Raw genomic sequence first — 13,912 nt, forward strand, 5'->3', positions numbered from 1 at the left:
TCAGTTCAGGAAGGTAGTAACTGCTGGATCCAGAGATGAAGCTCTACTTTTGACTTTCCCCCTAAGTGTTAAAGTGTGTTCACCTCTCAGCAATTGGAGGGATACCACAGGGTAGAACTACCTTTTCTAGAGAGACTGTGTGTGTTTGTGTGAGTGTACGTGCACATGTACATGCTGTTGACTTACACTGTTTCTATTGACCTGAATACATCCGACAAATATAGATTTTAACTTTTTAAAGAAAAGTATATTGCAACAGTTCAAAATGTATTCTCTATCAGTGGGATGAAAGATGAAGAAATTGAGACAGAAATGAAAGGGGTAATAGAGGATGGTAGAGAAGAGATGGCTATTTGAAAAAAAAAAAAATAAACTATGATCCTTTCTCCCTGTCTGAGTTTGCTAATTAGATGTTATTAACAACCCATGTTTAACTCCAACAGTATTTATACTTATAAACTACTTGACATTAATGATGAGGAGTTATCAGGGGACTTCCATATAATAGAAATTTCACAAACTCCCTGTGATCTCTGGCTGAATGAATTTCTTTTGCTTGTGGCCAAGGCCTTATGTATTTATCTTTAAAGTCTCCAAAGCGTCGGTGGTTACTTGGGATAGAAGTCAACACAGGATTCTAAATGAACATCTACCAGAGGAACAAGAGCTACTTCACTTTCTTTAATCTAAGTAAATGTGGTTTACATTTCACCAGCTCTGTTGTCCGCTAGACACATGATACAAAGCTGTTTCCATATTGTTGTAATTGTCCTTCAGAAATGTTTTATCATTACTTTAATTGATTTGTCTAAACAAATTTAAATTAAACCACTAAGGCAATTTTCTAAAACATAGCCTAAAGGAAACTCCTATGGAACCTTCCCCTGAATTCTTCCTATCTTGGCAAGAGTTGGGCCTGGCACAAGAAAAGATGCTCAATATCACTAATTATTAGAGCCATGCAAACCAAAACAATGAGACATCACCTCACACCTGTCAGAATGGCTATCATCAAAAAGTCTGCAAATAACAAATGTTGGTGATGATGTGGAGAAAAGCAAGCCCTTATACACTATTGATGAGAATGTAAATTGGTGGAAAACAGTGTGGAGGTTTCTCAAAAAACTAAAAATAGAGCTATCATATGATCCAGCAATCCCACTCCTGGGTATATATCCAGAAAAAAATGAAAGCATTAGTGCAAAAAGATACATGTATCCCAGTATTCATAGCACCATTATTTACAATTGCCAACATATGGAAGCAACCCAACTGTCCATCAACAGACAAATGGACAAAGAAGACATGGTATGTATTAGCCACATACAAAAAATTAAAGTCTGCCATTTACAGCAATGTGGATGAACCTTGAGAATATCCTGCTTATTGAAACAAGTCAGACAGAGAAAGACAAATACTGCATGAAATCACTTCATGTGGAATCTAAAAAATAACACAAATGAATGACTATCACAGAAAAGAAACAGACTCACAGATACAGAAAACAAACCAGCAATTGCCAGAAGGTAGAGCGAAGTGGGGAGGGCCAAGTTAGGGTTATAAGACTGAGCTACAACTACTATGGATAAAATAGGTAAGTGACAAGGATATACTGTATAGCACAGGGAACTATAATCTTTATCTCATAATAACACTGAATAAAGTATAATCTGTAAAAATACTGAATCACTGTGCTGTACACTTGAAATTACTATAATATTTTAAGTCAACTATACTTGAATTTAAAAAAAAGAGTTGGGGACTTCCCTGGTGGTCCAGTGGTTGACTCTATGCTTCCAATGCATGGGGCATGGGTTCGATCCCTGGTCTGGGAAATAAGATCCCACATGCCATGCAGTGTGGCTCAAAAAAAATAAAAAATTAAAAATAAATTTAAAAAAAGAGTTGGTCCTGGGATCCAACACATCCTTTCCACCTCCTAAGTGAACACTGATTTAACAGGATTAAAAGGAAAACCAATATCTCATTACTGTCTGCCACTGAGGACTGCTTCACTCAAGGAAGGATTTTTCTAGCTTTCTTTTGGGATACAAAAAAGCTGGAAGTAGTAGATACTATTATGCTACAAATTAGAAGACTGAAAATCAAGAGGAAGTACTCTGCCGTCATCATGTAGATAATTAGAGCAAAAGCCAATTTTTTTTTTTTTTTGTCAAATTTCAGCTTTCTATCTGGAAAAGTTTTTGGTGTCTGTAAAAGTTGAAATAGTTTGGGCTATTGTTTGTATTATTTTGTTATGCTGCATCATTCTAACAGGTGTTTGCTCTCATGTATCTTTGATTTCCCGAACAGCATAGATGCCACTGTCACCAACCTTAGTCTGCTTTCCGGCCTCCGGGAGGCCTGCAGACAGTAAGACTTAAAGGGAAGACAAGCCTCCTTTTCCTTCTCTCCTGGATTATTCAGCGATTGCAGGTTTAGGTCCAACTGTAGCCTGAGGCTCAGTCTGTACTCCTCACTACAGTTTTAGGTGGCAGCTGGAAAAATGCCTTCTTCCACACATGAGAACAGCCATGAGGGCAGAAGGCTGGGAAACAGACCCTGGAGAATGCCAGAAAAGGACTGTGGGGCTTCTGTGCAAAACCTTAGTTCTTTTCAGAACCATGAGGGGAAGATGCTTCATTGCTCTGAAGCGGCCCGACTCCTGGATGTAGGTCACGGAGAGAGACCTCAGCCTGAGGAAAGCAGCTGGGGTTTACGCACCCAGAACGTGACAGCATCTATCCTTTGTAGCCAAACTGGTTGAGGAAGCAGAGAAAATGGGAACTGGCTGTTTGGGCTTATTTTCTAGGTAAGTTATATTATCCCCCAGCCCCCAGAGCTTTTAAAATAGAGTTTAATTGAGGTGCATAATTAAGGTATATGGTTCTCTAGTACTGAGGAATCCTTGCAATCTACTTATTAGCGAGGCCTTGTCAGCCCTCACCAGTGTTCTGTGGTTCCTTCAGCTGGTGGGTCTTAACCCTAGATACGTGCAAGAATCACCCTGGGGAGCTTATTAAAAAAAATGCCAACGTGCGGCCCTACCCCAGAGATCCTGATTTAATTGGTTTGGGATGGGTCCAAAACATCAATATTTTAAAAACAGTACTGAATAGTTTAAATGGAGCTAGGGAGTTGGGCGTGTTCCCTTAGAGCCAAGAAACAACACCTAAATACCGAGTTGGCTATCCTCCCCCGATAAAAAGAGGAAGATAAATTTTTTCCAGCATTTCCCCCAAGAACTTCTACAAAACCTTTGTTCCACGGAATGTTAACAGGTATTCTGAGAAAAAAAAAAAACAGTTTCTGTGATCAGAAACAACAGTTTTGGAAACAGGAGGCTAAGCATTCCTTCCATTCAAAAACAATTTGGGGAGCTGATAACATGCTAATTCATTGGCATACTTCTAGAAGAGCGTGGTAGTCAGGGTTTCTTGAGCCAAAAAACAGTTGACCATGACACACTTTCAAGGAGCTATGAAACCATGGGGCTATGACCCTCATTTTGGAGAAGTGCATTTATGCCTGTCCTGAACCTCTGCCAGATTGGGAGATGTGTTACCTAACCACCACCCTAATGTCACATTTCCCCTGTTTTTCTCAGCCACTTACTCTGAGGTCCCAAAGGGATTGGGTCCTTGTGATTCCATTTTATCTCACTCATTAGCAAAGGAAGCTAAGCATATAATCATTGCACACACATTAGGAGAGACCAAAGTCAATCACATCCAAGTCAACTTTTTGAAGGTAAAGACATTTTTTTGGATACCTGTTTGCACCGTATTTTTTACATGTGGAAATAGAACTTTTCAGGATAAATTAACCATGTCCTTATATTTCTCCCTATCAGACAATTCATATTTTCTATGTAGAATAGGAGAAGGAAAATGCTAAGCTGAGGACTCATGCTTTCTTAGATGAATTTTAGTCAACTGTTGACCTTGGGGGGAATTTTTTTATTGAGGTAATGTTGGTTTATAACATTATGTAAGTTTCACATGCACATTATATTTCTACTTCTGTATACACTAGTGTGCTCACCACCAAATATTTAGTTTCTATGAACAACTGATTTTTTAAATGAACAAATTGCTAAAATATAAAGAGAAGAGGTTCATCTGTAGAGATGTGGATGGACCTAGAGAGTGTCATACAAAGTAAAGTAAGTCAGAAAGAGAAAAGCAAATATCATACATTAACGCATATATGTGGAATCCAGAAAAATGGCATAGATGACCTTATTTGCAAAGCAGAAATAGAAACACAGATGTAGAGAACAAACGTATGGATACCAAGGGGGAAAGGGGTGGGGTGGGAGGAATTGGGAGATTGGGATTGACTCTTATACACTACCGATACGATGCATAAAATAGACAACTGATGGGAACCTAATGTATAGCGCAGGAAACTCTCCTTAAGCACTGTCGTGTTCTAAGTGGGAGAGAAATCAAAAAGGGAGGAGTATATGCATATGTGTGGCTGATTCACTTTGCTGTGCAGTAGAAGCTAACAAATTGTAAAGCAACTCTACTCCAATAAAAATTAATTTTTAAAAAAAGAGAAGATATGAGATCACATGGAAACACAGCATAAATTATTGATTTAGCAGTAAATGGAGAATGGAGTAAAGAAGCCTAGAAGGAGCCTTAGAGATCCTCCAGCTTAACTGTTGTCAATCTAATGAACCTGCTGAGGCCAGACTGGTAAATGCCTGCTCTAAATCCACAACTTTCCACCTGGAAACCGAGAGGAGACTTAGCTAAACCCCCTGACATCCATTCTGAGTACGTCCCACGATTTCATGCTATCTCCCCCCTAATCCAAAGATCAACAAAAATAGAAATTATTTAAATAAGAATGTACCAAATTATTCACATAAATTGTTAGGGGACAACGTCTACACATTTTTCTTAGAAACAGTTGCCTCTGGTTTTTCTTGTTTGAAATACTAGTCTCCGATGTGCTGAACCTAAAAATCTATCAAAATGTCATCAAATGACCTGTAATAGATGCTTTTATGTCCGTATCTCCTATAGCACTTGGTTTGGGGCATGCACCTTGTGAAGTACAATAAATATTCTCAACTACTTTACACTTTAAGTTCCTGCTTAACCTTAAATGAAGGTAAGTAATTCAATGTAGATTCATACACGAAGGGCATCACGGTTCCACTTAGCTGCTAAGGAAGTGAAAACTGTTGCCTATTTAATTTTTTATTCTACATTTTTTCTATTGAAAGTTTTACTTCAAGGGAAACTGGTTTTTTTCTCTTATGTAAATACAGACTGTCCTTTTTTATTTAAGTAGTGAACAAGACATGACCACTTACAGATATGTTTTTCTTTGCAGTTGGGAATGCAAGTGCATTTTTTGGAGTTTAAAGTTTTAAAGTTGAAGTTCAGCCTTACATAAAGGAGCTTAAGTTTGGAAAACATAAGATTTTTTTTTCCTTCACAATTCAGGCCTATTATTTCTGATATTTTTAAATAAAATGGTCTTCGAAGTCCCCTTGAACTGGCAGAACACCCTGAAGGAGTCTTAATAATTCTATTTCTTAAATCTAAGCCTAGTCATGTAATTTATTTTATGATGTTTTATTTGAGGATTAAAGATTTAGTTGAAAATTTTTGTTTCTCTTCTGACACTAAAAATGCTTTCACAAGATTAATAAAATCACCCACTCTTGATTACCTTCCCTGCCATTTTCCCATCCCAAGAAAATTAAAAAGAAAAAAAAAGAAAAACCATACACATCTTAGGCTCCTTGGAGAAAATGTGCTCACATTTAAGTAGAGACACATCGTATCTTCAGTGTGTTGCCAAGTGCATAGCACTCAGAAGGTACTAGCTGAGTTGACTGGAATGCATGTCATACGTGGAACACAAAGAAAAGGGGGGATGAACAGCCCAGAAAGAGAATATTCAGAGAGACATGCGAGCTGCCTTTAGAAACTGGGAGGGAAACAGGATTCAACGGACTCTGTAGGGCCCCCAAGAAGTGGGACGTTAGGGAGACATATGTTGCCTCAGTGGAAGGAAGGCATTTCTAACAGAGTTGTCAGACACGGAAGGGAAGCCGAGGTGAGAAAAGAACAGCCTATCACTGGAAGTTTTCGAGCCTGGAATGGGTGACAACTTGACAGGGATGTTGGAGAGAAGATCCAAATGTTGAAGGAGAGGGGGAATCTTAAGGGGCCTTCCAATACTGAGAATCGATGATGAAAATTTAATCACCAGCAAACACATATATCTGGGACAGTGTGTGCATTTCTTGTTTCCAGAGTGTTATGGGAGTTGTACAGGGGTCTATTTCTAAGAAGACATGATGTCAGGACACCTAGTAACTCAAATAGAAGGATTTAAGCATGTTGATCATTTCACTTCCCCAGCCCATGGTCCAATTAAAACACCACGGTCCTGGGAAGGAACCAGAGGAAAATATATCCAAGACCTAATAGAGTTAGTATGGTAATCTATATTTAGTAACATACATTTATTGGGCACATACTATGTGCTAAGTACTCTGGATAGACAGAGGAAATCCTACAAGTACCTGCTGTACAGCACAGGGAACTATACTCAATATTTTGCAGCAACCTATAAGGGAAAAGAATCTGAGAAAAAAAAGATATATATGTATGTATAAATGCATCACTGTGCTGTACACCTGAAACTAACATGATTTTTTTTTTTTTACTAACATGATATTGTGAATCAACTATCCTTCAATAAAAAAAATTTACAGTACAAAAAAAAAGAAAAAAAAAGAAAGAAAGAGGAAATCCATTCCTAATCACCCCAGGTAATTACCTGTACTCTGATTAACACTCTATTACAAACTCTCTCATACATTTTAAGTCTTTGTATGTAACTGTCTTTCACATAAGAAGTTCTTAAAGATAGGACAATCCTTTAGTCATCTTTGCACCACCTGCCATTAGCACAGTAAAATACCAGAAACAACAAAGTATCAGGCTTTCAAAGTGGGTGCTGAGAAAGAAAACGTCCTCATTTTCCTGATCGGCTGTTTTCTCTGAACTGAGCTTTAAAAATAGTCTAACTTCCTCCCCTTATTTATGTTTCTCGAAGTGCTTTTGCTTGACATCAGATTCAAAAATATTTTGAGAACATAAGACAAAAAGAAGGGAAAAGTTATTAAAATTTCTTGAGATCTCAAAGAAGGGAATTTCTAGCATTTCAGAAAATTAGGGCTCTGGTTTCTATCTGAGCTGAGTCTGTTCCCATGCCACCTCGGTCTAATTGCCATCACCATTCCAGGGAACTGTGTCCCTGGGGGCTTCTGCAGAGTTCAATCAATTGTCTTCCCCTTTCCAGTAGGTGTTGTGGTGTCTGCTATATTCTCTAGAGCAATATACACTTTGGATGGTACTCAGTAAAGTATAAATAACGAATAAACCTGCCTCCTGTCATTTTGATAGAAACAACCAGCTTTCCAGGCTGTGAGTCAATCATGAGAAGGGTCACTGCTGTGCCCACAGTTTCCCAGAGCACCCGATATGTCAGCTACCACAGAAAACTGGAAGTAGTTATCTGGGCTTTACAAGGTCAGATCATTTCCTAGCTCTACCTGGACATATTTAATCTGCTAAAAGTAAGTCATAATCCTCCAAACCAAATCAGCCACCCTGGAAGGTGTAATTCAAGTGGTTTGCATTGGGAAGGAGATTTTGACCAAATAAAATAGCAGCACAAGTCAATGCTACTAATTAGAGTTGTCTCTATGCTTATCCAGTCGCACTCTCTCCTTACTTCTTTCCCAGCCAGCACTCAGCAAAAACAGAGGAAAATCAGACTCTGCCATTGGACTATTTTCAACGTCAGATGTGATATGCTTCCTTTCAAACTCATTCTTCTCTTGAGCTGATGCTTCTATCAAATTTAAGTTACTGCTCTCAGTAGGAAATTATGAAAGCGACACCTTCCATGCCAACACATTGTTGCTCAGATTATTAGCAGGGTAATAGATGTAGAATCTCTTTAATTCATTAGTATATAAGACAGAACTTTGCATAATTCTCAGTGTCACTTTAAAAATGAGTTAGAACTGTTTCACTTCCAAGGAAAAAGAAGATAATAGTTTTGGAATATCCTAGGACTGTGGTTCTTAATGCTTACTATCAGAATCAACTTCAGATTTTGCAAATTATACAGAGCCTGAGTCCAATCCTACACCTGACCTATTGAATCAGATCTTTAAAAGTGGGACTTCCTAGGTGGCGCAGTGGGTAAGAATCCACCTGCCAATGCAGGGGACACGGGTTCGAGCCCTGCACTGGGGGGGATACCACGTGCCGCGGAGCAACTGAGCCCCCGCGTCACAACTATTGAGCCTGCGCTCTAGAGCCTGTGAGCCACGACTGTTGAGCCCATGTGCCACAACTGCTGAGGCCCGTGTGCCTAGGGCCTGTGCTCTGCAACAAGAGAGGCCACTGCAATGAGAAGCCCACGCGCCACAAGGAAAAGTGGCCCCCGCTCGCCGCAACTAGGGAAAGCCCGTGTGCAGCAACAAAGACCCAACACAGCCAATTAAATAAATAAATAAATAAATTTAAAAAAATAAATAAATAAAATAAAAGTGTACTCTAGGCCTCAAGATTTTTTTTTTTTTTTTTTTTTTTTGCCATACAGCATAGCTTGTGGGATCTTGGTTCCTTGACCAGGGATCAAACCTGTGCCCTCAGCGGTGAAAGCACAGAGGGCTTTTTCTTTCTTAGGCCTCAAGAATTTTAAAAAGCTCTAAGGGAAATTCCACTGTGAAGCCAGGTTTATGAGCTACACTTTTAAAGTGTGGAGTCTTTATCCAAGGTCAGGCAACAAGCTGATTTTACAGTCCTATTTTATTGAGGCTACTTTTAATAAATGCGTAGTAAAAACCAAAAAACACACATTTAAATTTGGTTCACATCAGGAGACCTAAATTTGGATATTAGTTGGAAATGTCAACCATGTTTAAAACTTTTGTTTAAAAGACTATTGTTTAAGACATGCAAAAAATTGAAGTTGCACACATTTTACACCACATACAAAAATTAACCCTAAATGAATCAAATACCTAAGCATAAGACCTAAAACCATAAAACTCTTATAAGAAAACATAGTGGGGGAAGCTTCATGACATTAGACATGGCAGGGATTTCCTGGATATGAACCAAAAACACATGCAACAAAAATAAAAATAGGCAAATTGAACTATATCAAAAACCTCCGTGCATCAAACAACACAGCAGAATAAAAAGGCAAGCTACAGAGTGGGAGAAAATATTTACAAATCATATGTTTAATATGGGGTTAATATCCAGAATATATAAAGAACTCCTACAACTTAACAACAGAAAGCAAATAACTAGATTTGCAAATGGGCAAAGGATGTGAATAAATATCTCTGCAAGGATGCCATAGAAATGGTCAATGAGCATATTAAAAGATGCTTAATATCAGAATCATTAAGAAAATGCAAATCAAAACTTCAATACGATATCACCTCACACTCATTAGGATAGCTACTACCCACCCCCGAATAAAACCACAACAGTAAATAACAAGTGATGGTGAGGAGGGGGAGGTATTAAAACCCTGCCCACTATTGGTGGGAATGTAAAATAGTGCAGGCACATTGGAAAACAATATGACATTTTCTCAAAAAATAAAAATAGAACTGCCATATGATATAGTGATTCTACTTCTGGACATACATCCAAAAAAATTGAAAGCAGGATCTCTAAGAGACATTTGCACACTTATGTTCAGAGCAATACTATTCATAATAGCCAAGAGGTAGAAGCAACCCGAGTATCTACTAATGGATGACTGAATAAACAAAATGTGGTACACACATACAATAGAATATTATTCAGTCTTAAAGGAAAGGAAATTTAACATGTGCTGTGACATACATAAACCTTAAGAACATTATGCTAAGTGAAATAAGCCAATCACAAAAAGACAAATATTGTATGAGTTTACTTATATGAAGTATTTAGTCAAATTCATAGGGACAGAAAGTAGAATGGTGGCTGCCAAAGGGCTGGGGGGAAGGGGAAATTTGTTGTTTATTGGTTATAGATTTTCAGATTTGCAAAATGAAAAAGTCCTGGAGACTGGTTGCCCAACAATGTGAATATACTTAACACTACTGAACTGTACGCTTAGAAATGGTTAAGATGGTAAATGTTGTGTTAAGTGTTTTTTTTTTTTTAACCACAGTTTTTAAAAAGATATACTTAAGGAAATTTGCTGTACAATGAATTTTGGTTAAGTGATTTTTAACATCATACTACCTGCCATTAAGAAATCCAGAAGGTTTCATCTAAGTAAATAATGCAGGATGTAGTTAAAGCAAAAAAAAAATGAAAAATATCTGACAAACATTAAAAAAGCATAATAAATGGGAGTCACAACTTTCTGATAGCAAACTACTCAACAAATCAATAATAATACCAAAGTCTTATAGGTGATACTTTTATAAGTAGATATACCATGTAATGTTAAATGTCTTAAGATATAGTTATACGTCTCAAATTGTTGTGATGAAGAATGTGCAGCCATATGTCTTCTTCAGAGTTTTATACCCAAAATATAATCTCTCTTTTTTTACTGAGAATGGGGAGGCACAATTTACCATATATTTAGCTCTAGTCTGGGAAACATCAGACTAGCTTCTCCGGGTAATTCTAGACTAGCTTGTTACTCTATTTTGCATGGGGAGGAACCAAAGAGCATATCAAGTCCATGTAGGAAACATTCAGCTCAAATTTAGAAATGAAAATTTCCTCTACAGAGTTCTGTGGCATTAAGTTGGCAAATGACTAATGTATCAACAAATTAGTAGATTGTGTCTATGCTGAGCAGACAAATAGTTTGCCTATTTATTTTACACTGTAGTTGATATTCAGTTTACCCATTGATGCTGTCATCTGTTTTCAGCCTGAAGAAGGACAGCTCGCTGTTCAATAAAGGCTGCGACATCTGTGATTGGAAGTGTCCTAGCAGACATGATACAGAGCCCCAGTTCTCTGTATTCCAACAGTAAGCTCCTTCTTAGAGTAAATTTGTAACTCAACAAACTTCCTTAAATCCAGAATTGAACTTGTATACAAATTAAGTTCTGAATTGAACTTCTGTAAAAATGATGAATCTATTAAGTATGTATACAAATAAAAATACGGAAAATATTTGTGCAGATATGATAGAGCAATTCATACCTTGGATCAGTGGTGCAGTACACAGTATATCGTTTATTGAATGCTTACTCTATATTCACTTTCTCATTTTAGGTCACTGCCACCATATAAGGGAGGGATTCTTATTTCATTTAAAGCTAGGGAAAGAAAAGCTTGAGAAGAGTGCAGACATTACCCCCAAATAACCCAGCTCAAATGTATCAGCGGTCTGGGTTTAAAGATAGTTCTCTTGACTCTAAAGTCTTTTGCTCTTAACTTATGGGAATTATATCTTCTCCCAGTTTTAGTACTTTCACCTTCACTAACCCAATTGAATGGTGGGAGAAAAGTCCTGGGAACATATCTTTACATTTGGTGCATTTTTAGGAGATAAATCTCTTAGTCTTCAGAGATGTGTCTATTATGTCTTCAGGAGCATTGCGACCTTATGAAAAATTAAGTATTCTATTTAAAAGTCTCTGATGTTGCAGATAAAATTCCAACTTACTTAAATATCCATTATTTTGTATAATGGGATATCTTCCTCAAAAGCATTGTAATCATCGAGGGATACTGAAAACATTTTGAAATTTAATGTATGTTAGTCTTTCCTTAGCATTGCTTTTTAAACTAAATGGTAATAATAAAAAGAAGCTAAATATTTTTATTGATGAGAAATATCATGTTGGTATTAGAATTCTAGAGTTTTACAATTGTAAGGCACCTAAAAAATTACCATGTTCATTTCCACGTTGCATCCAGGGCATAAATTAAGCAAGAAAAATAGTCTATTCTCTTCCAAAGCATCTCAGAAAATGAAATTTAAGATAGGCTTTCAATAATACATCCTGGGTTCTTTAAAATATGCTTTCGTGGTCTAACTTAAGAACTATGTGCAGTTTCTAACTGCAGAGAAATCATTACTCCTGGAAAATCAGTCTATGATATTCCATTAATTTCTATTATATCATCTGTCCATTCAACAATTCACCTAATCAAAATAAAGAACTGTTTAAAGGATTTCAGGATCCTTATCTAAAAGTGCTATTGTTTGAAATAATAGTGCTCACTTTCAAAGTCACGAGTTCTTGGAAATCACACAAAGATATAAATTTTCTGATCCAAAGTGTTTCATGCTTTAGTTATTTCTACAATTTGATCTCAGGTGCTCGGAATTTCAGAAAATTCAGGCAATCACCATATAAATATATATGTTATCTCTAAATGGAACTGTGATAGGACTACAAGCATGTCTGGGTCAGTAAAGACAGTTTTAACAATTTAAAGGAAAGCCTAAACAAGTTGAAAAATCAGTCTTACCTGAAATGTGTTAAGTGTCTCTGGATGTCAAGGTCTAGAATTGGAGTGGGTCTGGAGGATCCCAGCGGTGACCTATCTTGGCTCAAGAGGTCTTGAAATTCTTTACAAATTTGTCTAAAATAAAAGATTCAAAATTAAAGTTGAGGGGACTTCCTTGGTGGCCCAGTGGTTAAGAATCTGCCTGCCAATGCAGGAGACACCGGTTCGATCTCTGGTGCAGGAAGATCTCACATGCTGCAGAGCAACTACACCTGTGTTCCACAACTACTGAGCCCACGTGCCACAACTACTGAGCCCATGTGCCACAACTATTGAGCCCAAGCACCACAACTACTGAAGCCCTCATGCCTAGAGACCATGTTCCACAACAAGAGAAGCCATTGCACTGAGAAGCCCTTGCACCACAACAGAGTAGCCCCAGCTCGCCACAACTAGAGAAAGCCCAAGCACAGCAATGAAGACCCAGTGAACGTAGCCAAAAAACAAAAAAAATCCAAGGAAAACAAACAAACAAACAAACAGAAAAACACAACAACAAAAATTAAAGTTGAACTCTTGAAACGGGGCTTTAATTTCATCCCATGATATTTTTCCAAAGGCTTGTTTCCTCTTTTAAAAGAGGACTGGATAAAATGTCATAAAGCAACCTCTGAAGTTCCATCTACAACATACAGACGATGTTACAATGAGTTACAATAGCAACTTTGCTCTCGAGTACTACAGGATAATCATGAAATATTTCAAGTGAGTAACAGTCCATGAACATTGACAAAACCAATGTTCATTTTAAGGTGAATATTCATAGATTAACCTCAGTATAAGGAAAAACCTATACAAAAGGATCACAATTAATAATTCCTTTTTAAAAAACCAAAATGTGATTCTGAGGGGTATCATATCTGTAAACAAGTTTAAATCAAGTTATAGGTTTATTTCAGAGCCATGATTCAAGTAGACTTTGGGAAATCCCTTTCCCCAGTATTTCATTATAATTCAGACTCTTGTGGACTAAACTTATATTTTTAATATTTGAAGTAGACAATCACTTACCCACAATTTAGTCTACTAGCCTCACAAAAATGATTACGTTATACTCCGCATAAGATGTTTTCTTGCAAAAAAGTATCAGCACAGGCATTTTTCTGCTGCTTTCTTAATTTAAATGATTATGATTTCTGATCATTGATTTCAGTGAATTACCATATTACCATGATTGTTGGATAACAGTAAAGCTCTTGTGATACATAGTTCAAAAGATATAATTCTGAAGAAGCAAACATATAAAGGAACAGTGTGTGTGTGTGTGTTTAACAACAAAACACTAGATCAATGCAGAATTTGAAGAGTGAAGTAAAAGACTGCTGAGGAATTGCTCAAAAGAATTCACCAACTAAGTGAAACCACTCCAT

At 37.2% G+C, this 13,912-nt stretch overlaps 1 protein-coding gene across 1 annotated transcript in view; it reads right to left on the reverse strand.

Annotated features, from left to right (window-relative positions):
• Positions 1–13,912, reverse strand: part of TFAP2D (transcription factor AP-2 delta) — a 59,867-nt gene that overhangs the window by 7,911 nt on the left and 38,044 nt on the right. Inside the window, exon 7 of the mRNA XM_057699847.1 lies at positions 12,504–12,617. Coding sequence (XP_057555830.1) covers positions 12,504–12,617 — 114 coding nt within the window. The remainder of the gene's footprint in view (positions 1–12,503; positions 12,618–13,912) is intronic.

This window comes from Hippopotamus amphibius, chromosome 11, assembly GCF_030028045.1.
Source record: "Hippopotamus amphibius kiboko isolate mHipAmp2 chromosome 11, mHipAmp2.hap2, whole genome shotgun sequence".
NCBI classification, from domain to species: Eukaryota; Metazoa; Chordata; class Mammalia; order Artiodactyla; family Hippopotamidae; genus Hippopotamus; species Hippopotamus amphibius.